Raw genomic sequence first — 26,175 nt, forward strand, 5'->3', positions numbered from 1 at the left:
AATGACCAGGTGATTTGGCTGCAAAGGCTATTTTTGATTTATTAATTAATCAATTAATCGATTAATTATTTTATTATTTTATTAATGACAAATGTTTTTTTTTTTTTTAAGTTACAGATTCTGATGAAATGGTGGGGGTTTATGTGTTCTCTGACCGAATTGATTAATAATTAATTTTTTTTATGATTATTATTTATTTATTTTCATTATTAATTATTTATCTTCTTTCTCATTTGGCCAATATCTCAGGCACCTTTTGAGCTCAGAAGCTAATATTTGGACATGAGTGACCAGGTGATGTGGCTATCAAGGATATTTTTGATTTATTGATTAATCAATTAATCAATGTATCGATTAATTATTTAATTATTCGATTAGTTACTAAAAAATTTTTTTTTCCCCCAGTTACAGATGCTGATGAAATGGTGGTGGTTTATGTGTTCTGTGACCGAATTGATTGATAATTAATTTAATTTTTTAATGATTATTATTTATTTATTTTCATTATTAATCATTTATTTATTTTCTTTCTCATTTGGCCAATATCTCAGGCACCTTTTGAGCTGGGAAGCTAATATTTGGACATGACTGTGATCAAGTGATGTGGCTATCAAGGATATTTTTGATTAATTGATTAATCATTTAATCGATTAATTATTTATTGAGTAATCAATTAATTATTTAATTTTTTATAAATGCCTTATTTAATTAAATTTCTAAAAGATACATCTTCGGATGAAGCACTAGTGGTTTAGTTATGCGATTAGCCAATTGATTATGAAAATATTTTGTGATAATCTTTTATTGATTTTAATTATACAATTAATCAATCAATTAGTGTACACCTCTCCCTCCCAATGCAGCCTCAATGAGCTGCACTGCGGTATTGCCGGGCGCCGGAGGCGCCCCGGCAATGCCGCGCTGCAGCATATTTAATTATTTGGCATGGGGCGGTGTACTTTGAATGTATGTGTACTTGTCTCTTTCTTAGTTGGGAATGATCAAACGTATTGCATACCTGAATGATCCATGTATGACAGTATTTTCTTGGTTAGAGACTTGATTACAATTAGTCAAACTGCGTCGCATGCTTTTGGCTTATTACGCCTTGATCAGGAGAATGCTTTTGACAGTGTGGATCACTCATTTTTGTTTGCAGTTCTTCCTAAAGCAGGATTTGGGGAAAATTTCATTTCTTGCATGAAACTTTTATATAACCATGTTTCATGCCTGCTAAAAGTAAATAACAGTCTGTGTCATCCTTTCCCCTTTCACCGTGGCATCCGTCAGGGCTGTGCACTGTCAGGCATGTTGAACACACTGTCCATCGAACCTTTACTGGCTCTCCTTAGTACCACCTTATCTGGTTTGTCCTTGTCAAACAATTGCAAAATTGTTACGTCAGCTTATGCAGACGACCTGTGTGTTGTGGTTAAAAACCAGGAAGATGTTTTTGAGCTATCCTGGTGTTTTGCCAAATTTGAATTTGCTTCATTAGCAAGAGTAAATTGGAACAAGAGCGTAGCTCTTTCTCTGTACCCAGATACCCTATCTGCGTCACAGGCTTCACATATGGTTCCCCCAACTCTTCCAGGAGGAATGTTATGGAAAAGGATGGGTTTTACCTCGGCATCCATTTGGGAACTACAAGCTATATGAAGAAAAACTGGAATGGTTTCCAAGATAACATTAAGCAGAAACTATCAAAGTGGAAAGGGATGCTCCATATCTTGTCACTTAAGGCATGGGTAACGATAATAAACAACCTGGTGCTTCCAATCGTGTGGCATAAGATCATAACACTCCAGCCTGCTCAAGCTCTGATCACCAACATTCAGAGGGGTCTAGTTGACTTCTTCTGCGGAGGCCACCACTGCCTTAAGCAGGCCATGTAATTCAGGTGGCCAAAACCTGGTGCACATCCCTAGTCGAATAATGGCTTTTCGGCTAATAACAATAAAACATCTGCTATACAGTGAGGTTGTGCCCTGGCGTCCTCTCACGAATACCTTGCTCAGGCAAGTAGGTGGAATTAACTATGACCGGGAACTTTTCCTTATGGACTTGAAGCTGGTTGATAGAGCTCTGCTCCCTGCATTTCATCGGTCTCTCCTGAACACCTGGCAAGCTCTAGGAGTGCAGCGGTTGGAGATCTCTTACGATCCCAGGAAGTTTGTGCATGAGCCATTGTTCCAAAACTCATTATTCGCTGAAATATCTACCAGCCGAGCTTTTATGGAACATTTTACGAACAATGGGATAAATAAAGTGCGAGATCTTATGGAGCTATCCTTGAAGTGATGGTTGTCTGGCAGCGATGTTTCTGGAAAAATTGGCTTGCGTTCAATTAGAATAGTGGGCAGGGTCATAAAGATTGTATCCCAGACTTTTTTAGATTTAAACATTGGGTGGAATGGGGTAAATGAGGAAGTAGATTTTCGTTTAACCTTCCCTGAACTCTCAGTCACTGCCCAGGAACAACATGGTGTGTTTTCCTCTAACAGCGAAGAATCCGGTGTGTTCCACATCATCGGGAAAAGGGCAATGTACAGAATTTGTCTCTATGTGTGCTTACCGGGCTGTGTGGCACCTTTAAGAAACAAGTGGAAAGAGTCTTTACCTGCACGAGCATTTCTCACTCCAAATTGGGATGAAATGTACAGGTGTCCTACTGTCGGACGTACAGGAGACCTAAATTGGAGACTGGTCCATCACGCCCTGGCCACACAGGTGTTAGTCCAGAAGTTTAACCCTGTTGTGCCTAATTTATGTCCTTTTGTGGTAGTATTTGTATCATGTGTTTATTGAATGCAAGAGATTGTCATCTCTGTTTCTGTATCTGAACCGAATCTTTTGGAAATTCAAAATTGTTTTTTCTGTTACAATCTTTGTTTACGGACTTGCATGTAATACTGGGAAAAACTCTGCGATTTTGCTTTTGAATTTTTTTCTTGGAATTGCTGAGCTTGCAATTTATAAAACCAGAAAAGCCAGATTATGTAGTGGAAAAAATGAAAATGCACTTTTTTGTTTTATAGGGATGGTGTCAGCACGTATAAAGCTCGAACATGCTTATCATGTAAACATGGGGAACCTTCTTGTGTTTGAAGAGTTATGGGGAAATACGTGTTTTGTGCAAATGCATTGGAAATGAGGTTGTGATTTGTATGTAAAGTGGAGTTGGAATACTTTGGTTTTATACTTTTATAATAAAAGGACACAAAAGTGGCTGTATCTCTCTCTCACTCTCTCTTTCTCTCACTCTTTCTCTTTCTCTTTCTCTTTCTCTCTCTCTCTCTCTCTCTCTCTCTCTTTCTCGTTGGTGAGTCGTGGCAATCATGGCTGCTGTGTGTGAGGAGCTGTGAGTACTGTGTTGTGTTGTTGCCTTTCCCATCCCCCTTTTCACTCCCTCTGTGTGCTTGTACGTGTTTGTGAAGTTTTTCCCGTGTTTTCCTTCTTTGTTGAGACAAGAGAGAGAAAGAGAGCGCGCATGGTGAGTTTGGTGCGAGTCCTAAAGAACCTTGTGTTCTTCGGGCCTGTGCTCTGCTTGCCGTGTTCTTCATTATCGTCGTTTATCGGCTCCCTTATTCTATTTCTTTTCATTTTACCTTCGCCTGCAGGCTTTGCTTGCGATAGGTTCTATTTTGTTTTGTTTTTTCAAATATTTCCTTAGTTTTGGTTCATTTATCGCTATGGCAAGCGGTCGTTTGCAGAATAGTATTTATGAGTCGCTGACTCGAAAGAATGGAGTCATCGTGAGTCCGCCCGACGGAGTTCGGGTCGAGGACATTGTGTTGGGCTTGGGAGAGCTCGTTGGGATCGAGAACGTTTTAGCGGCTTCGAAGATGAACCAACGAGTTGTGGTTTTTCTTTCAGAGGAGCGCTAGCTACGTAGCCCAGGCGGTCGAAACGGGTTTGTCGGTACCGCCGGACATTTTTGTTAATGTGAGTCCGATGGACACGCCGGCGGTGAAAGTGATTTTGTCGAATATTCCGCCGTGCGTGAAAAGCGGAGATATTGTGTCCGTTTTAAAACAGTTTGGGACCGTGGTGTCACGAGTCTCCATGATTCCTCTTCGTTTGCGATCCGATTCAACGGTTCGTCACATAATGTCGTTCCGACGGCATTGCTACATCGTGCTAAAGAACAACGCCCAGTCGCTCAATGCGTCGGCAACGCTGGTTGCTGATAAGCGAAACTACACGATGTACATCGCAACGGAGACGATGACGTGTTTCACCTGCGGGGAGCACGGACATTTGAAAGGTGCTTGTCCGACGTCCATGTCCGGTGGCACATCGACACGGACGGAGCCAAACGCTTCCTCAAGTGGCACATCGACACGGACGGAGCCAAACGCTGCCTCATGTGGCACATCCAGGACGCTGGATCAGCCTTCACTTCCGAGGCTTGAAACTGAGGAACCCCCGACGGAAGACGGGGTTTTCATCACTGTGACCTCCAAGAAGAGGCAAAAACGTGGTGGGGTTGGTGAGGACGTGCAATCGAGCCGTCCGAAAAAAATGGCGTCGGCAAAGGAGCTTAACGTTCCTGTTTCAGAAACGGATTCGTCCACGGCTGGTTTTGCTTTGCAAAACAGATTCAGTGTTTTAGGCGAAGAAGAAGAAGAAGAAGACGTTTCCGCACCTGATTGTTGCGAGCCGCGCACAACGGCCCCAGATCCGATCGTAAACACCTCCATGACTACTGGCAAGGTGACCTCTAATGAGGTGGCTGATGCACCCCCACTCCCTGTTGAGTGTGAAATGTCGGAAACCATGGAGGCGGAAAATGTAACGACCTCTTCTCCGGTAGAGTGCGAAGCCTCCGTTGCAGAAACCTCAGTTTCTCACCTGTATTTTAAAACCCCCATTACGGAAACACCGGTCCTGCCTCTGGAAAAGGGCGAATTTTCCGCTGTGGAAACACTCACATCAGAGTGTGTTAATGTGAATAGAAACTACTCTGATAATGACTCAGACGGTGCCTCGTCGCTTGCCTCCGGTGCTAGTATTGAAGCCTGGAATGATCCAGGTTTGGCTCAAGGTTCCGAGGGAGGTGCTGAAGTGTCACCCACCAAGATCTTAAAGTTTCTTCAAGACACGTTTCGAAAGAAACAAATCAAAATCAATAATTTTTTCCCAGATTTGTCTGCTTTCATAACTTCCTCCAAACATCTCCTCCTCAAGGCAGAACAGCTTGGTGTGACAGAGTCACAAGTGTTTCGCCTTAGGAAATGTGTGCTCAAAGCCAGGAAGGAGTTGCAGGCACAGTCTGACTTCTTCCCCACTTAATTATTCATCTTTAAATTTACAAGATGACCTTTTCTATTGTAACCTTAAATATTAATGGGGGGTGCTCCCCCCTGCGTAAGGCCCAGGTAAAGTCGCTTGTCCAGCATAAACGCTTTGATATTGTTCTTTTGCAAGAGACGAGGTGTAGCCCTTCTTGCGTTAGTGAATGGAACAGAATGATGAAAGGACAGTGGTTCTTTAGCAGCTTGGCCTGCTCTCGTGCTGGAGTTGCTGTCTATTTGCATCATTCTTTCTGTGCACAGGGTGTCGCTTTTAAAGAAATTATTAAAGGGCATTTAGTCTCAGTGAATTTCTTTTTTAATGGTTATAAGCACACGATCATAAATGTATACTCACCTAGTAATAGCACAGAAAGATTTAATTTTTTTACACAGTTGGATTTTACTCTCACGCACCTTGACTTTGATGGTATTGTTTGTCTGAGTGGGGATTTCAACTGCACAATGGACCCCACTCTTGATCGCAATGGAGCAGAGCCCCATCCAGCAAGCTTGGTGCCTCTAAGGGGAGCATTGTCCAAGTTTTCCTTTGTGGATGTGTGGAGGCTCCAGAATCCATCCGCACGTCAATATACATGGTGCCGCTGTGCAAATGGCCGGCTGTCTCTTGCGAGGCTGGACAGAATATATGTCAACAGTGACTCCTTAAATGTTGTGGGCCACGCTGTTGTAGCCCCAAGCGGTTTTTCGGACCACCATATGGCCATTCTTCATGTCCTTTCTCCGGCCCGGAATCGCGGTGCTGCTTACTGGACTTTCAACGTCAGCCTCTTGCAAAATGAAGCGTTTCTTGATGCTTTCCGGGCCTTTTGGGAAGTTATAAAGTTGCGAAAGCCTTCTTTCTCTTGCCTTGGGCAATGGTGGGATAACACAAAGGCCCAGATTAGGTCATTTTGCCAACAATATAACTCCTTTTGTACGAAGAATGAAACAGCGATGCAAACTCTCATCGCCAAAGAGATCTTGTGTCTGCAATCAAACCTTCCGGCCCAGAGCGCTGAAAGGACTTGTTCTTTAATTGTGAAGAAGAAAGCCCTCCTTGCTAAGCTCTGCGCAAAGCAGGCTCGAGGGGCTCTAATACGATTACGAATGGAGAACCTGCGTTTCATTGATACCTCTTCGAAATTCTTCTTCGGTTTGGAACTGCGAGCGAAGAGAAACCAGCAAATAATTTCACTGTGCACGCAAGGAGGTCGAACGACTCAGGACCAAAACGAGATCAGAAATTTGGCCAAAGAATATTTTTCAGATTTGTATTGTGCTAGGAACACAAAGAAGAATGTGATTCTTTCAATGACTGCTTCTCTGCCAACCCTGTCTGAGTCTGCACGGCAGCAACTGGACGAAGAAGTTACCCTAGGGGAACTCTTTGCCGCTTTGCAAACTTTGCCCACCGGCAAGGCTTCGGGGCTGGATGGAATCCCTGCGGAGCTCTATAAGGCCTTCTGGGACCAACTGGGACCCGAACTGCTCGGCCTCTTAATTGAGGGCCTGCATTCAGGCTTATTACCACTCAGTTGCCGTCGGGCTGTACTTGCCCTTATACCCAAGAAGGGAGACCTACAACAACTTCGGAATTGGCGTCCAATTTCCCTCCTCTGCACTGACTATAAAATTATTTCAAAAACTCTCGCAAACCGCCTCAAGCCTGTCATCGGGGATATTGTACACCCCGATCAATCATATTGTATCCCCAAAAGAACAATACATGATTGTATTTTTATTGTGCGTGACGCGATTGACATTTGTACCGCGGAACAAAGAAATGTTGGTCTAGTGTTTTTAGATCAAGAAAAGGCTTTTGATGCCATCGATCATTTTTATCTCTTTGCTGTTTTACGGGGGTTTGGTTTTGGTGAAACTTTCATCGGTCACGTCAAATTATTGTATAATAATATTTTTAGCCTGCTTAAGGTGAATAATATTTTAAGTCAGCCTTTTTCTGTGACTCGGGGTATTCGCCAAGGGTGCCCTTTGTCCGGCCTTCTTTATTCCCTCTCCGTTGAGCCTCTTCTGAATCGGTTGCGCACACGGCTTCGTGGTTTCTGTCCTCTGCCATTGGCCAACCCGGTAAAGACCGTCGCTTATGCGGATGACCTATGCGCGTTTGTTAATTCCGATGAAGATATTTGTGCCCTGGTCGAGTCCACCAATGAGTTTACCTTGGCTAGCTCCGTAAAGGTCAACTGGCAGAAGTCCAAAGCTCTTTACTTAGGTCCCCAGAATGGTATCCCCCCTCCAACCCTGCCAATGCAGCTTGAGTGGGCACATGATGGGATATGCTACCTCGGGGTCTTTCTCGGCACTCAGGATTTCTTTTCTAAAAACTGGGAATCGCTGATTACCAAGACTGAGCAGCGGCTGCAAAAATGGAGGGGACTATTGAGACAGCTTTCCTATCGGGGTCGTACTCTGGTCATCAATAATCTTGCGGCATCGATGCTGTGGCATAGGTTTATGGCACTACAGGCCCCAGGTTCTATTCTTAAAAAGCTCCAAAGTATTTTTATCAATTTCTTTTGGGATGGGAAGCACTGGCTCCGGCCCGGCGTAATCAGTCTGCCCATTGCTGAAGGTGGACAGGGATTGATAGACGTAACAAGTAAAGTGATGGCTTTTCGCCTCCTTGCATTACGAAGGCTGCTGTATTCCGATGTACCATGGAAAGCCTTTGCTCACTGCTTGCTCAGGCAAGCAGGGAGACTTGGCTTCGGTGACGAAATCTTTCTTCTTGACGCAGCGAGGGTGGACATAACATCGATCCCCTTGTTTTACAGAAGTATGCTGGAAGCATGGCGGACAGTCGCGTTTTGCCGCGACACCAGTGCCTATACTCTCCAAATGTTTTTAAATGAACCAATTTTCTTTAATCCCTTTTTTAAAGGGGTCTGTAGTGACCGTTCCTTTGTGCAAAAGTTCATTGATGTCAACTTTACCAGGGTCAAGCACCTTAGGAATCCCTTTACATATAGATGGAAGCCAGCTGCTAATGTTGCCGTGGCAACTGGTGTGAGATCCATCAGAGTTATTGGAAGGATTTTCTCTGTGATTTCACGAGCTTTTAAACTAACCGGGCTAAAGTGGGATCCAGAGATTGAGGCTGCCCTCCCTCTGTCCCAATGTCCTTTTCCTCGTCTTTTAATTTCATTTCGGGGTTTTATCTCCTTTAACTCGATGGAGAAATCCTCGGTGTATAGTCTAAGTGTTAACACTCTCATTCCTGACAGACCTGCAGAGCCACGAGCTCATTGGAAAGCGTTGCTTCAAGCTGGCCATTCCGCAACAATCAAATGGCACGTGATGTATAAGGAGCCAATCGTCAAGCGCTCTGGGGATTTACAATGGCGGCTGGCGCACTACATCTTGCCTTGCAATGTTCTGTCCCATCGCATATGTTCTGAAAATTCAGAATTGTGCCCCTTCTGCGATGCCCCTGAAACCATTTTTCATGCCTTCATTGAGTGTTCGAGACTGTCCTCCCTTTTTAATATTTTATTACATGTGACTCAGGGGCTCGGTTTGATTTTCACACATTGTGTTTTTATATATGGTTTTAATATTTCTCATTTAAGTAAAAATGAATGTTTTTTAGGGAACTTCTTGTGCTCTGAAGCAAAGCTTGCCATTTATCTTTCAAGAAAACGGAAATTGCAGAACATTGATATTTTAGCTGATGACCTTCTAAGGATTTTTAAAGCGTCGGTTACATCTCGTGTCCATTTTGAGTTTGAAACCCATGATTTTGCTGTCTTTGAAAAACGATGGTGTGCCAAACAATCTTTATGTAGCTTGGTCAATGGTGTTCTAGTAATTAATTTATAATCTGGAATCTTTGCTTCTATGTTACCCCATCCACCATGCTCTTCCTCTGCATGTGTTGCATGTATTTTTCTTTGAAGTAAGCCATAATCCTTTTGTTTGGAAATAATTGTCTGGAATCACATTGAATGGTACCTTTCAATAAAGAGGAACAAAAATCAAAAATCTCTCTCTCTCTCTCTCTCTCTCTCTCTCTCTCTCTCTCTCTCTCTCTCTCTCTCTCTCTCTCTCACATTGTACACTTTAATGAACCAGCTGGTCAGGCCTAATGTTCTGGCTGGCAGGAATTTGGAAAACTAGTAATATCCGCTCCCTCTTAGAGCGAGATATTTTGATTTCAGAATTGGTATTGTTTTCCACCCTCAATACTCCCACCATCCAGCAGGAGACAGTGGTTACACCACTTGCACTATTACACATGTACAGGCGAAAAATTGCGTCTCCCCACACTCGCGAGCCCATGCTTCTTGTTCGAGTCGGACGGATGCATCTCCTTAATGATAAAATCTGTTTTCTCCGGGATTGAAATAAATGTCAATACCAGCCACCTCCCATCATTGGTCAGCGATTAATAAACCACTTGCACTATTCTACATATACAGGTGAAAATCGCAAGTCATCTCCCAATTATCGCCAGGGGTGGGGGAGAGAATTAATTTGTCCCCATGACCACACATGTAAAATTTTGTGGAGATTCGCTGAACTGATTTCGATTCAATAATGATCACATGGAGATACATCCATATTTTTTTGATTTTGATGTACTTTACAGAGCATTGCTGCTGTCAAAGCAGTTTCTTGGCAAGAGATATACTGGATGGTTTGCCATTGCTTTCCCAGCGTTGTTCGCATGTGCTCTATCCTTTTAAATACCGAGCATCAAGCGAGGAAGCGGTACCATTTTAAAAGCGTTTGGTATGACTCGGCCGGGGTTTGAACCAATGACTTGACCTCACAGATCCAGAGTGGACACTCCAGCTATTACGCCACTGAGTTTGGTTATATACATATATTGTTATACAGTATATTGGGTTGTTACATATATTGGGTAAAGTTAAATATATTGGGGGCCGATTTTTTAAATGTGCACCCATTGGTCGGACAGCTGCCAGACCCCACCCACATTTGTCGCTTGACCCCACCCACCATGGCACCCAGACAAAATGACATGGCCGCCATCTTGTTTTTCTGGTGGTCCTAATACATCAGGCCTGAGGGATCCCAAAAATATAATCATATGTCGAATAAAAATCGTTATCAAAGTTGAATCAAGCCCGTCAACATGTCCTAATACGCACCTCTCTAAAAACACAGCGGTACATAAGTTTTGAACAGCCCCATATTGGGGTTAAACAATCTGTGACCGTATGACGAATCACCTTGTTCTGATATAACCATGGCGGTGAGTGACATGAATGAGAGGTGTCAAGTTAATCTTTCGTAGCGCTTTAAATGTGTGTTTCCCAATCGGCCCGTTACCGGATTGTGTGACACTTATACTGTGACACAATTTCATATGCTTGTACTTCACTTCAATATAATAAATACTTGCTTTTCTTTGCTCAGTTTGATTTTATTACAAAAATTAATGTGTCATATATATATATATATATATATATATATAAATGGCCCTCCCTAACATACAGATAATTGTCTTATTTCAGTATGATGGCCGGGGTACTGGGAATAACTCGTCTCATCTTAGTACAGAATAACATGGGATATTTAACATCCACCAACTACTCGCAAACAGGTGCTCCTAGGTTAAAATCAATCTGGTGACAGCACACTTTGTGATGCAATACCCCGCCTGTGATACACCAATCGCACAGTTTATATTCGGGTGCTTGGAGGATACCAAATAATAGCAAATATGAAATAAAATTTAGCAAGCTGTGCTGATACATGTTTTGGTTGTATACAATGAAGTGTTGCTGGTCACTATAGCATGCACTAGTGAGAAAAAAAATTGAATACAATAAAATTGAAATCAGCAGCTCCTGGCAGATATAAGAGATAAAAGTGCAACTAACCTTAGTACTATGAGTATCACCACTTGCAGAAGATGACATGATGGACATCGAGGATTCCCCAGCACTGCTGCTGCTCATTGGCTCAGCTATGCATCAGATGACACACATGGATAGTTAAGGTTGGTGACAACAGAGGTTGAAATGGATAGCTCCACATTAACAGTTCAGAATATTATTTCTTAACAGGAAGATTAGCTGAAACAGTGAATATTTTTTTGACGACCGATTTGAACTTTTGACAACCTCCAAGGCTTTCATTCGCAGCTTGAGGGAGTACTGCTCGCCCCTTTGGGCTGTCTCCTCTGCCTCACACCTTGCCTTTCTTGACACTGTGAAAAGTAAGACCCTCAGATGAAAATGGATGATTGTAGTTTGACCTCGAGTTGACCTTTGATGCATTGACCTAAAAAATAGTTGGTTTCCCAATTCAGTGACCCAATATGCAAATCTTGTTCAATTTTCAAGTCAATCGGATGGAAAAATGACGATTTTAGAAATTTGATCTCAAGATGACCTTTTTCTTCAAAATCAATAGGCTTCGCAGTTGTGACTACCTGTACAATTTGGTAAAGTGTCATGATGATCGGTTTCAAATTGTGACCTGTAGGTGATTGACAGACAGACCGGGGTGAAAACATAACATCCGTCCACCTAAGGTGGCGGAGGAAGTAAAAGTAAAAGTTTCAGGTAAGCTGAAAGGATAGAGATTAAGGCCTCAGCTCACACATTATTATTTGACTGACCCTCTGGTGATGATGTGGAGAATGTGGAAGAAGGAGTAGGAGAGCTTTCAGGTACTGTGGACACGGTCAGCACCACATAGCTCCTGGCTGTAGTCCCAAGCAAAGTCCCATCATCTTGTGTTTCCGTCTCCCAGTGCTCTCTTTCCACTTGTGGTCTGTCTGAAGTCTGCCCCTCTTGTTGCACTTCCCTTCTGCAAAAGTACAATGCACATAGAAAAGGGGATTTTATTATCATAAAAAGTCTGGGGGGAGGAGAAGAGTGTGGGTGGTGGGACAAATATATTTTGTGTCGTGGCTAATAATCCACCTTGTCTGCAGCAGGGGTCAGTAAACCACTTGTACCTTTGCACATGCACAGGCGAAAATCATAAGTTGTCTCTCCCTCCCCTCTTGTAGGGGGTGGGGGGCGGAATCTGTGCCTATGACCTAACCCAACATGGATGAAAAATTTGGTGGATCGTGGCCTCCCCCCCCCCTCCCCACAAAACCCCCAGCTGAGGCCTGTTTTTTTCTGATTGTCAGATAAACATAATACATACAGAGGAATTGCCTTGTTTTATATAATGGGATTACAAGGTGGGGGAATGAGAATGTGTTTTGAGAAGGCGGTAGAGAATGAAGATGGGGATTGAGAAGAGCAAGAGGAGGCAGAAGAAAATGAAATACAGACAGACCATACTGTATCACCCAAACAATTAAATTAAGAGTAAATAATCAAACATTTATAGGACCAAAAAGTATAGTAATGGACACACATTTTACAATGACTTGATGAACAATGACAAAAAGCAGACACAGTATCTATGATTGATGTAACTTCAGCCTGTGGAGAACCATTGTCCACTTGCATCCATTGTCTGTTTGTTTGTGTGTTTTATTAGATCATCTCATCTCGATTCTCGAAGAGATTAACTTATAAAATGGGTCATGATGTCCGGATGTCTATCTGTCCATCTGTTAACTTTTTGCTACTTTTGCTACTCCTCCCTCATCACCCAGCTGATTGTTCCGAAACTTGACAAATAAATACAGGATAGTCGCCCACACAATTGTCCAGGCTTAGATTTTTCAATTTTGGATAATGGGGACGCCCAGGGGGGTTACCTCCTGAAACTTCGGATCCCTAGTCGTGCCTTATTTACGAAGTAATTTCTCTGAAACCCAATACAACCCTTCTACTCAATGGTCTGCAGGATCGTTCAGTCTTAGATTTTTCGATTTCGTATCAGGTGGCCTCCCTGAGGATCAAGGGGGCTCCAAGGTGGGTCCCCAAAAATCAGCAGAGGTCTGGACTACAACCTCAAGAGATGATCGTAAGCCCATTCGGGGCTATTTATTTTTCTTAGAAATGTTCTTCCAATAACCTTACTTTATGTGAAAAAAAACCCATAAGAACAAGTGCCAAGAAGGCAGTTAGAGAATGGCACCACGACCATTTGCCACAAAGTGACCTTCAATTAGAGAAGTCAAAAATCATGTTGAAGGCCACCCAGTGACTGAAATGTTAGGCATCATGTGCCTTGTCATCTTACTATAATTCACCAAATGTCCGTCTGTCTGTTCGAAGGTACTGCAAAAACGGCTCAACTGATCGCAACGATATTTTGGGTGGGTATTCCTGGGACCCTTGGGAGTAAAGTTGGCTATATTGTTTTTCCAAGTTTTCCAAGTTTTCCAATTTTCCAGTTTTTCCAAACACGATGGAATAATATTTACCGATATGAACAGTGATGTGGCTTTTATTGAAATTCTACAAATACTGTTTAGATTTTGATGACAATTATGAACCTGCCGCGAATGCGGAAGTGGACAGATGACGGCAATGCGCGGGTTTGATAATATCCCAATACAACCGACATTCAATTGTAATGTTAAATCGTTAAACGTTAATCGTGTTAATAGTTTTGTTAAAGTATCAATTGATGATTGGAATTGAGTGAATACAATTACGATTTTGAATTCGTAATTGTATTCACCCAACCGTACGGAACTTCACATCAGGATTTAAATATTTGTTTATGACACGAATGTTGTTAAAAGTTTGTTTTTTATATTAATGTTATTTTATTTGTGATTGGAGTTATGATGTTTGGAATGAAAAAAGAGATATTGAGTTCAAGTGAATGACGAAATGCCATGACGGTTTCTACTTTCTAAACGTGAATTTGTGGATCGCCATATGCAGATTCGCCAATGACTGGGTATGAAACACATGTACCCGTTTGTTTGCCAACGGGTACGTTTATCATGGAAGTCCTTCACGAACTTGCTGTCCATGTCTGACGTGCGACTGAAGGTGCTACAGGAATGTGGAATTTATTGGTTTCATGCTTTGGCATTCGCCGTTTCTGCATTGTCTGTTTGCTTCTGGCCTCCCACCCGTGTGTAGCACGGGTACCTCACTAGTTATAACAATTTGTCTTGGTTGATAGTGCCTGCTACCATGTTGCATAATCTGTACAGTGTCCTCCAAACCGTAGTCATTTTTTCTTTGACATCTACTACTACTACGACTACTAATACTACTGGCTTAATGACCCCAATTAATCCCACCTTCTTCTGGGGTCAGCTGCATGATATTCCTCTCTCCAAACTCCTCTATTCTGAGGATCCCCAACCCGCACCCCCACCTCTAACACATCTCTCTCTATATCCTCCATTCACCTCCACTTCGGTCTGCTAATTCTCCTGCAACTGCATCCAAATCAAGCGCCTGCTTGGCCACGTCCCCTCCTCCCACCTGCATGAGCACATATAGATAGGCACTACTATTTCCTGAAGTCCCTCCTTAGCCACCAGGCAGATGATTTAGTGCCTGCTAAGACAACATGTACTAAATCATCTGCAAACAACATTCCCCGAGGTAAAGCTCTTCGTCCATCATTCAACACATGCTTCACCACCAGGAACAGAAAAGGTTTAAGAGTTGACCCTTGATGTACACCCACTTTTATATCAGATGCTTCTGGTTAACCACCACTAGGTGTGACTGATGTCTTATCCTCGTCATACATCACCGTAACTATATTTACCAGTCTTTCAAACACACCTTTCTTCCTCTGACACAAATACACCACCTCCGTAGGACCTGATCAGATACTTTTTCCAGATCCATAAACCCCCAATTTAATGTACTGTTCCCTTTCCAAAACATTCCCATCTCTAATTAATGATGAAGATAGCATCTGCTGTCCTCTACATCACATAAGCCTAAACTGTATCCTATTACTCATCACTAACTATGATTGTCTATCACTCACTACCTTTCCCAATACTTTGGACATTTGCTGCATCAGCGCTTGACACAAATGTATTTCACATAATATCCGCTTTATTCTTGTACATATATGTTTGATTCTGTAGATGTTTGATTTGTTTATGTTTGCTTAAATTATTGTGGTAATGAAACAACATTACTTTGTCTGATTACAATTACACATGACAACGAGAAGTTTGCCTTTAACACCTTCAGGTTAGGGTCCTTATCATTTTGTGACCAAGCGGTGAATGGTCAGTATGTCGCACACTATTTTCGTGATCATGTTTTTTTTTTCATTGTCTCAGAGAAAGCAATAATTACACAATATATATGAAAAAAAATCGGCAATAAAACCAAAGTCAAAGAACGAAAATGCCACATGTGCTAAATAAAAGTTTATATATATACAGGTAGTGGACAAAAAATGGAAACACCGATGGAAAGTCACTTAATAGGGCGTTGGGCCACCAGGTGTGGCCAGTACGGCCTGCATGCGCCGTGACATAGAGTCCACCAGCGTCTGGAATTCTGCAGGAGGGATGAGGCACCATTCTTCCACGAGAAAGTCAATGATCTCACATCTATTTGATGGAAGTGGAAAACACTGTCTCAGGTGTCAATGCAGAACATCCCATAAATGTTCGATTGGGTTCAGATCTGGTGACTGAGAAGGCCATGAAATATGGATAACATCAGTGTCATGTTCATCAAACCATTCGGTGACCGACCCCACGTGCTCTGTGGAGGGGGCACTGGCGGGTGGGGAGGGTCTCCTATTGCAGCCTTGTTAGCCATAATTATAGGCAACCTGGCCTGTGCAACATTTTTATAAATGACCCGAAGCATGCTGGGATGTTATTCTTACCCTGCACTCGTGAAGCAAAAATCTAGGTTAGGCGATCGGGTACGTACGTACGTACATGTCTGCATTTTTTAAAATCCATTTTCTCGGCAACCGTTGGTGCGATTGACAAGAAGTTTTCACCATTGTATGCGTCTACTCATGTAGAATTTTGTAGTTGTGGCGGACACAAAAGCCCACTGGCGTGGTGACATCATTCCACGCACCAAGTGGGCGGTGGCCACGCCCGAGGGGTAGGCGTGGCCTCAGGATATACACCGGGCGACCAGCCCAGAAGAGTTCAGTGTTACAGTGTAGTCTTACAATAAAGACGTTCATATGTTACCGCTTGTCCGCTTCCTCCTTGCTCACAAGCAGCGCGCGTAACGCCGCGCTTTACTGGTGACCCTCGACGTTGGATCTGCCGTAGCGATCCTTCCGAACACGACGCCATTGCAATGGCCAACGACAAGTCAATGGCGATTAAACTTCCCGAATTTTGGGAGGCCCAGGCCGAGGTCTGGTTCGTTCAAGCCGAAGCCCAATTTCAGCTTCGGCGCCTCACCAACGACGACCTGCGCTACTGCCATGTCGTCGCCTCCCTCGGGCCCGGCACGGCCGCTCGAGTTGTGTCCGTCCTTCGCCACCCACCGGACGGCCACAAGTACGAGGCACTCAAGCGGCTACTCCTAGCCATGTTCAGCCTCACGGACGACGCACGGGCCGACCGCCTCCTGGATCTCCCCGAGCTCGGTGAGACGTGCCCGTCGGTCCGAATGGACCATATGCTGTCACTGTTGGGCGACGAAGCCCCCGGTTCGCTATTCCGGGCGCTTTTCCATCGCCAACTTCCAGCGCAGGTTCGCCTCGCGTTGGCCGGGACCGGGCTAACGGAACCCCGAGCATTGGCGGCCGAGGCGGACAAGTACTTCGCCGCTTCGGACACGCGGGCGAGCGTTGGCATGGCCGTCACGGCCTTCGACGCTGCTGTTCCACAGCATCATCTTCTACAGCACGCTGAGTTTCAGCAGCATGCTGATACGCACCTCGTGAACGCCGCCACGCCCCGCCCACCGCCGCGGCGAAAACCGCCACCGCGGGGAAACCCGTCGACTCCACCGGCCTGGCGGAGCCAGCCGCGCTCCTCCAGCTCCACCACCTGGTGCTGGTTCCACGCCAAGTTCGGCCACGAAGCTCGGCGGTGTCATCCGCCGTGCTCCTTCAACGGGTCGGGAAACGCCCGGGCCGGCGCTCAATTGTGGCGATGAGCGCCGGCCGTTCGAGCAGCCTGCTGTTCATAACGGACACCTTCTCCGGGCGCCGTTACCTGTGCGACACGGGAGCACAGGTGAGTGTCATTCCCGCCGGCACGTCAGACAAGCACGCCGCGGGTGGGGGCCCCGCGCTGCTTGCCGCGAACGGGACGCCCATCCGTACGTACGGAAAACGCTGCCTCTCTCTGCGGTTTGGAGGGCAGGTTTTCCGATGGACGTTCGTCACCGCCGACGTGCCCATGGCACTGCTTGGCGCGGACTTCCTGTGTGCTAATGGGCTCCTGGTCGACGTCAAGCGCAGACGGCTTGTCCAGGCCGAGACGTTCAGCTCGCTCGCATGTGCGTTGCCCAGCTCAACGAGCGGCTTGCCAAGCGGCTTGCCGAACGATTCGGTTCCGGCCACGTTGGTCTGTACGCTTCCGGCAGCGGACGCATTCACCGGCCTCCTCGCCGGCTTCCCGGCCCTCACGCGGCCCACCTTCTCGGCGGGGGCCGTCAAGCACGGGGTGGCCCATCACATCCCCACCGTCGGGCCACCGGTCTACGCCCGGGCACGCCACCTCGAGCCGACGAAGCTGGCGGTGGCAAAAGCGGGGTTCGCTACCCTGGAGCGACTCGGCATCGTTCGGCACTCAGAGAGCGCTTGGGCGTCGCCGCTGCACATCGTGCCGAAGCCCGGCGGGGGATGGCGACCGTGCGGGGACTATCGCCGTCTCAATGACGCCACGACTCCCGACCGCTACCCCGTCCCCCACATTCAGGACTTTTCTGCCCGTTTGGCGGGCAGGTCCTTCTTCTCGAAGGTGGACCTCATACGCGGCTACCATCAGGTCCCCGTCAGGCCGGAGGACGTCCCGAAGACGGCGGTCATCACGCCATTCGGACTCTTCGAGTTCCTGCGCATGCCCTTCGGTCTGAAGAATGCGGCTCAGGCGTTCCAGCGACTGATGGACAGCGTCCTGCGCGACTTGGATTTTGTCTACGTCTACCTGGACGATATCCTCGTCGCCAGCGCGTCCCGCGAAGAGCACCTACGCCACCTCCGCACGCTCTTCGAACGCCTGGGCCAGCATGGCCTGATTGTGAACCCCGCAAAGTGCCGGTTCGGCGCCGCCACAATCGATTTTCTGGGGCACCGTGTCACCAGGCACGGAGCCGTCCCCCTGCCGGCCAAGGTGGAGGCGGTGAAGGGGTTTCCGCGCCCCCGCACGATCAGAGGGCTGCAGGAGTTCCTGGGCATGGTGAACTTTTACCATCGGTTCCTGCCCCGTATCGCCCAGCTCCTGCGCCCCCTGCACGAAGCTCTCCGAGGTAAGCCGGGCAAAGGCGACGTTACCTGGACCGAGCAGATGGACACGGCGTTCACGGGCGCGAAGCTCGCCTTGGCTAACGCCACCATGCTCGCGCACCCGGCGCCCGATGCACCGATCGCCCTCACCACCGATGCCTCGGACTACGCGGTGGGCGCGGTGCACGAGCAATGGGTGCGTGGAGCTTGGCAACCGCTGGCGTTCTTTAGCCGGCAGCTTCGCCCGCCCGAACGCCGTTACAGTACCTTCGACCGCGAGTTGCTCGGACTTCACTTGGCGGTCAGGCACTTCCGCCATCTGCTCGAGGGCCGGGCGTTCACTGCCTTCGTCGACCACAAGCCGCTGATCTTCGCGATGGGCAAGGTCACCGAGCCGTGGTCGGCCCGGCAGCAGCGTCACCTCTCGGCCGTGTCCGAGTACACGACGGACATCCAGCACGTCGCGGGGAAGGACAACCCGGTGGCGGATTGCCTTTCCCGGGCCGTCGCCCACGCAGTCCACCTCGGCATCGACTATGCCCGGATGGCAGCGGACCAGGCCGCTGACCCCGACGTCCAGGCCTTGCGGACCGCCGTCACGGGCCTCCGCGTCACCGAGGTGCCGTTCGACGGCGCGGGCGCGGCCCTCTTGTGCGACGTCTCCCTCGGGCGTCCTCGCCCCATTGTGCCCGCGGGCTGGCAGCGCCAGGTGTTTGACGCCATCCACGGCCTGTCCCACCCGGGCGCGAGGGCCTCCCAAAGGCTGATCGCCGACAAGTTCGTCTGGCATGGCCTCCGGAAGGCCGTCCGCGGCTGGGCCAGGACATGCCTCGCGTGCCAGCGCGCCAAGGTGCACCGGCACACCCAGGCCCCGTTGGCCCCGTTCACGGTGCCGGAACGCCGGTTTGACCACGTCCACGTGGACCTGGTGGGACCTCTGCCCCCCTCGCGGGGTTTCACCCACGTCCTCACCATGGTGGACCGCACCACCCGGTGGCCGGAGGCCGTGCCCTTGGCGTCGACAACGGCGGCCGATGTCGCGCAGGCTTTCATCGCCACCTGGGTCGCCCGGTTCGGCGCCCCCTCAGACATCTCATCCGACCGCGGCCCCCAGTTCACCTCGGAGCTCTGGGGGGCGGTTGCGCAGGGGCTCGGGGTCCGGCTGCACCGAACCACGGCCTACCACCCCCAGGCTAACGGCCTGTGTGAGCGATTTCACCGCTCATTGAAGGCCGCGCTCCGGGCCACCCTCCGCGACGGCGGCTGGGTCGACAGGCTCCCCTGGGTCCTGCTGGGCCTCCGGACGGCGCCCAAGGAGGACCTGCGCGCATCCGCGGCGGAGTTGGTCTTCGGGCAACCGCTGCGGGTGCCGGGCGAGTTCCTCCCCGACTCCACGGCACCATGGTCCGCGGCACAGCAGCGCTCCGCTCTGCAAGAGACCGCCCAGAGGTTCGCCCCGGTGCCAACGGCATGCCACGGGCACCCACCGACGCACGTCGCCCCGGAGCTTCGCACGGCGGAGTACGTCTTCGTCCGCCACGATGCCCATCGGACACCACTGCGGCCCCCGTACGACGGGCCTTTCCGCGTGCTGGAGACCGGGGCGAAGCACTTCACCCTGGACATCGGCGGTACTCCTGACCGCGTTTCGGTAGACCGCCTCAAGCCGGCCCACCTCGATGTGGACCATCCACCGCCAGTGGCCCGGCCCCCACGTCGGGGCCGCCCTCCTGCGGGCGGACCCCCGGCACCGCCCAGCCCCGCCGCCACGGCGCCCCCCGGTCCTGCACCCATCCCAGGGGCAGCCAGGGGCATCCCACCTGGTATCCCTGCACCCCAGACGCCGCCGATCGCCAGGGGGCGCTTCGGCCGGGTCATTCGTCTGCCCCGCAAACTGGCCCTCCAGGTGCGCGGGAATTCTGGGGGGGCGCGTGTGGCGGACACAAAAGCCCACTGGCGTGGTGACATCATTCCACGCACCAAGTGGGCGGTGGCCACGCCCGAGGGGTAGGCGTGGCCTCAGGATATACACCGGGCGACCAGCCCGGAAGAGTTCAGTGTTACAGTGTAGTCTTACAATAAAGACGTTCATATGTTACCGCTTGTCCGCTTCCTCCTTGCTCACAAGCAGCGCGCGTAACGCCGCCCAAGGTGCGATTGACAAGAAGTTTTCACCATTGTATGCGTCTACTCATGTAGAATTTTGTAGTGATAATTATGACGTCATAGGTCACGGGCGCCATATTGGAAAAGTCGAAAAACTTTGAACCTCGATATCTCTGAAACCGCTCCATCGAAAATGATTGAAACTGGCTCATTGTAAAGAACTACGCATTGGGAATAAATGTTGTTAACAATGACGTCATTGGTTCCTTCATTATGACATCATAATTCGACAAGCACAACGCTTAGTCCGATCAGTTTGAATTTTCTTGAGCGTCATCTATGCAACAATTATATTGGAGAATGCAAATTTATGATGTCGTCGGTCACGTGGTCTAGCAGCCATATTGGATTTTAAAACCATTAAAAAAAAACAGAAGAGCTGGTTCATACCAAGTCAACTGCACGGGGTAAGTATTCTATGAATATCATATAGTTTGCTGAATTAACACATGGTCCACACCTGTGTGTAAGCCGTTGCTTGGTGTCCCTCATTTACCCAGGTGTTTCTATTTTTTGTCCAGTACCTGCACATCATACTATCCAAATTTTTACATTATTTTGCATGATAAAGATGTGACACATCCAGGAGCAATTTTAAAAAACGAAAATGATGTATGTAAAGACATTAGGAGTGCACAATAAAATAAGAACACATAAATGCCATGCTGTAAGAAAACTCACTCTTGGGGGTGGTAGTTTGAGGCTCGGGGTGATGCCGAGCAGCTGCCCAATCCCTCAGTACTGGTGAGACTCGGGCTATCTGAAAGACCAACAGAGGGGCTTGTATATAAACCCAGTGCTGATAGGCGCTCAGCAAAGGAGCCCGGGCCAACCGGGCCAGATGGCGATGGTGAGCAAGGACCGTTGAGAGCTTCAAGCAGTGACACAGCTTCATATCCGGGTGGGATTGTGTCGAAGCACTTATAAAAGAACGGACAGGTAAGGCTCACACCAGTGAGCAGAATTGACTTATATAATGTTTGTGACAACTATACCAGTTTTTCTTACAATATTTCTTATACATCAAGAAAGTAATCCTCACCTCATCACTGTGCACTGCATGCGGTGTTAGCTTTGAGCTCCATTGCAGCGCACGGATCTGTAACAGCCCACGGAATGCTGGGAAAAAGGGTGAATGATGGATAATCAAAATAAACTTTCAATGGGAGAACGAAAAAAAGGGGTTTGTACTGCTTTGGCAATTTCAACTCCACTGCCCACCCCCCAAATATCAATTGGTTAAAAAAAAATTTTTTACTTGTACATATTGAGAACTGTGAAAACAATTTGCAATAGAGTGCTAGGTCAGAGCTTTGTCCTTGTAATGGCCTCTGAATCTCTGTGATCATGTGAGTTCCATGGTAGAGGACTTCCATCTTGGCATAAGGAGGATTTCTCCTATGTTTGTTTTAGATAACACTGAGATGATGACTGTGCCCCTTGGCATGAAAATCACGAGTGGGGGGGGGGGGGGGGGGGGGAACAAATCCATATCTACTATTATAAACACCACTGGGGGAATAGTTTCCCCATTGGAGGAAGACTCTCACGTGATCAGGCCATGGTGCTCCTATGTTTGGTAGCGAGTGCCCCGGAAGCATTGACGGAAAGAGAGTGGCAATTCTATGTGTGGGAAAATTGCATACTTGGTCAGGGTCGCCCAGATAGCTCTGATGGCAGAGCACTGGTACAGTTCATCAGAGGACCTGGGTTCGATTTCTGATCTGGGAGTGTAATTTTCACACATATATCAATTTAAATAATTAGTTATCTGTTGATGCAACTCTTAAGACGTACTGAAAAAGGAAGCAACATATCCATATGAGGCTGAGAAAAGGAATAAGAAAATGTGATGTTTTTGCAGCCATACGTAAGCGGCAGATGGGACAATTGCTGGCCTGGTAGCGAAGTGTCTCGGCACAACAACTGCATAAGCACAGGTGGCGGCAGGGAAGGATGAGCGTGTCCCGCACATCCGACAGGCACACCACGCACTCACCGCTGTTGTCACTGCCTTCGTCTTCTGACTGTGCAAAATAAAAATAAATTAATAATCAAAGGTGGCACCAATTTCACTTCTCGAACAGAGATAATACCTAGAGAGTTCATATAATACTTTATCCTGCTCTGTCTTGAGAAAAAGGACATGGGAAGGGTCTTTTCAACTCTTGCTTTGCGTTTCTGAGCATGATCTATATTTCTTACGAGGTGCGATATTATCTGAATCTCGATATTCCCCAATGCTGAGAGAGCAAGTGGCAAATTTGATTGGGCAAGATGGCGTAAAATGACGGGATATTTTGTCCAAGTACTGCTAAACTGTAGGTTTTTGGAAATGCCAGAATGCGATTTCTCTTCTACAATTCTCTTGACGAGCTCCAAGAGGGACGCTTTGGACAGGTTTCATGAGGGCCTGCAAAAGGATATGGTGCCAAGACCCAGCTTGAAGGCAGCTTCTCTCACGAACAAGGAGAGTCATTGAACATCTATAAAAAGGCAGCAAAAAGCCTCCAGGAGTGGGTTTGAATGGGTTTCTCTCATCTTTTCTTGTCCAGGCTGGAGTTCCTCAAGGCAGTGTTCTGGGCCCTGTCCTTTTTCTAGGCTTCATCAATGATCTCTCCAACTCTCTGGAAAATCCTATCTTTTTGATGATTCTACCCTCTGCCGCTCCAGCTCTCATCCCTTGAATGGTAGGCAGCAGCCTCTTCACTCTCTGCTCTCTTCTGGTGAAACTGCCAAAATCAAGACTCTCTGCTCACCTTCACTCTTTCATTCCTCTTTTTCTCACTTCTGGAATAAACTCCCACACTCTCTTCAATCCCACTCCTCCCTGCAGGTCTTCAAAACATCTGTTCACCACCATTTTTTATCTTCCCCAATTCAAAACCTTGATCTTTTCTACCCCCGTTAATACACCCCAAATCCACCTTTTTAAAATTCCGTTTTCTTTCCTGAAAGTCCTTGTAGTGTCCATCTGTTTATCCCGTTTGTATCTGTTTACCTCACCCCAGCCCTCTCCCTTCCACAGATCTCCCGATGTCCCTGGTCTCTACTGTTGTTGTCTTTCCCTCGATCCCCCTCTTGTCTCTCACTCCCTTTATTATTAGATGTTCTGTGTGTTAGCTCTTACACGAGCCTCAACCAAGTATACAAAAAAAAAAAAATAAGGAGAGAAGGATGCAGTATTTTACTTTCTGTCACCTCGGTCTTTTCATCAGCCTACATTTTATGTACAATTATTTTTATCCTCAAAGCATGTTTTGACTTGTAAATAAAATAATGGCATCAATTAACTTTTTAATTTATAAACATATTGATAATCGCTATTAAGAAGTTATTTGGCAGGAGGTTTGAGGATGGTCTGCCAGACCTCCCTATGTATCAAGTCCAATATAACCAGAATCTGATTCCACAAATAATAACTTGCCATAGTGTGAGAATAATGGGTACCTTTGTGTGCTGTTTGCTTTTGTTCTCAATCCCATAAATCTCTTGCAGAAGATAGCTCACCCCATCCACCTGGACAAGTATTAATTGCAGTGCATGATGATAAATCACGAGTTTATATCGAAATATGCACACATTCATCCTATAATTGAGAGATAGATATCCACTGTCATTTGAATGTGGCCAAGAGTGCATTGTAAAATCGAGTTTTCAAATATTATACTTTGCCTTACAACAGAAAATCAAAACTTTTCTAAATCAAGATGTTTCTATCACAAAGACATATAACACCGACAAAGTCTCTTTTTTCTGTGTGTTTTTTCAAAGTGGTGTAACAAACTACAATATGTCATGTTGGAAAAGTTTAATTACCTTTGGCACCGAAAGTGGACGAACGCTACATTTTCACCCCAATCTGTTTGAAGATTCACAAGTATATTGCTTGGTCTGGTCTGTTATTCTGTCTGTCTGTTGGTTGTCCATATGTCAATCGCATACATTTTGCATTTTTACTCCGATCTTCACTAAACTGAACTACACAAGCAAGAAGCCTATTGTTTGGAAGGTCAATAGGTCAAAATGTCAAGGTCGCATACATTATCAATTTTCTTCCACTTCACTTGATACACAGTGTGTATATATATATATATATATATATATATATATATATATATATATATATATATATATATATATATATATATATATATATATATATATATATAGTTGTGGTTTTAAGAACCCTCACTTGTGTAAATAAATTCAACATTATTAAATGGTTAAAGGTAGCACCCCATAGTTAGTCCACAAGCAACACGTAGGCCACCTTAGAACTTCAGTTATTTCATTAGTATCTGTATTAGATAAGGCCGTGTTTCCAATAGTTGAATCTGCGTTGTGTCAATCAAATAAGAAGTTGGCCCCATTCCGTTCAGTTTGCAACCTCCCTCTCCAAGCGACGCCATTACGCACCCTCCACTCTGCCCATGGCCCCTCCCAATTTGTTACATGCCTTTGTTAGCAGCTGCTCGCAGCCTCGCTGGGCTTCCGTCCAAACGCCGCCATAAGCCACGCGGTGAGGCCCGGAAAAAGGGGGCGGAACGCCAAGAAGAAGGTGTGGCCACGTTATCCAGCCGTCAAAGCGGAGCCGGTAAGCCCTAACAGCCAACCAGGGCTGAAGTGACATCGCCGACAGGCGTGGCTTTAGGCTAGCGGAGCAATCGCTTGGTTGGCTTATATAAGCGAGCGCAAAGCCCTTTCACAGGACTTGTTGGAGGCGCGCACGTTGTAAGGGGACTTACGCGGAGAAGGATTGGTGCGCATACCAAAGGGACTGTGCGGGGGACTTGCCAGCGAGGACATTTACCAAGAGACTCATGCGCCGACGTTTGTTAGAGAGGACGTGTTGGAAGGGTGGCTTGGAGAAGGACTGAGAAGAAGAAGGGCGCGCTTGTTTAAAAGGACATTGGGGAGAGAGAGGGCGTTTGGCACAAGTGTGCACATATTACATACGCAGGACACCAGCTTCCCCCGCTATATAATTGTCCGGTCGCGTTCAACTACACGCGGAGCTGCCTGCCGGGTTTCGCCCGCTGACCCGAGCCTGGACTGGAGCCGACCGGAGCCTGGACCCCATCGCCGGACCCTCTACCTGTTCCATCAACCATCTACAATCCCCGTGTGAGTGTATATGTGTGTCCTGGGTATTAAGAATAAGACTGTTTTAAGACTGCCCTATGTTCTGCTTCTTCCTCTTCCTATCCTGTACATTCTTTTGTTTCCTCTTCTTTCTGTACATGTGTAATAAATTGCCTTGTTCTTTCTTGGTTTCCTCTAATCCGATCGCATTCGTCTTTTCTCTCATGGGTAAACGTGGCACGATTGGAACCGCTTATAATCAGGTTTAGTCCCTTTGTTAACGGCTCGGATCGCGGATTACCATCCGCTTGGCATTTTCCATCATATCCGTGGTTCGAGCGGGAGTTATCTC

General features: G+C 46.9%; 1 protein-coding gene across 1 annotated transcript in view; it reads right to left on the reverse strand.

Annotated features, from left to right (window-relative positions):
• LOC137419272 (E3 ubiquitin ligase RNF157-like) overlaps positions 1 to 26,175 on the reverse strand; it is a 130,700-nt gene that overhangs the window by 19,067 nt on the left and 85,458 nt on the right. The window contains exons 11-16 of the mRNA XM_068105397.2: positions 24,189 to 24,257; positions 22,609 to 22,765; positions 21,781 to 21,857; positions 21,420 to 21,658; positions 11,911 to 12,101; positions 11,168 to 11,253 (exon numbers count right to left, since the gene is read on the reverse strand). Coding sequence (XP_067961498.2) covers positions 11,168 to 11,253; positions 11,911 to 12,101; positions 21,420 to 21,658; positions 21,781 to 21,857; positions 22,609 to 22,765; positions 24,189 to 24,257 — 819 coding nt within the window. The remainder of the gene's footprint in view (positions 1 to 11,167; positions 11,254 to 11,910; positions 12,102 to 21,419; positions 21,659 to 21,780; positions 21,858 to 22,608; positions 22,766 to 24,188; positions 24,258 to 26,175) is intronic.

This window comes from Myxine glutinosa, chromosome 1 (genome assembly GCF_964187855.1).
Source record: "Myxine glutinosa chromosome 1, kmMyxGlut1.1, whole genome shotgun sequence".
In the NCBI taxonomy this organism is placed as follows: Eukaryota; Metazoa; Chordata; class Myxini; order Myxiniformes; family Myxinidae; genus Myxine; species Myxine glutinosa.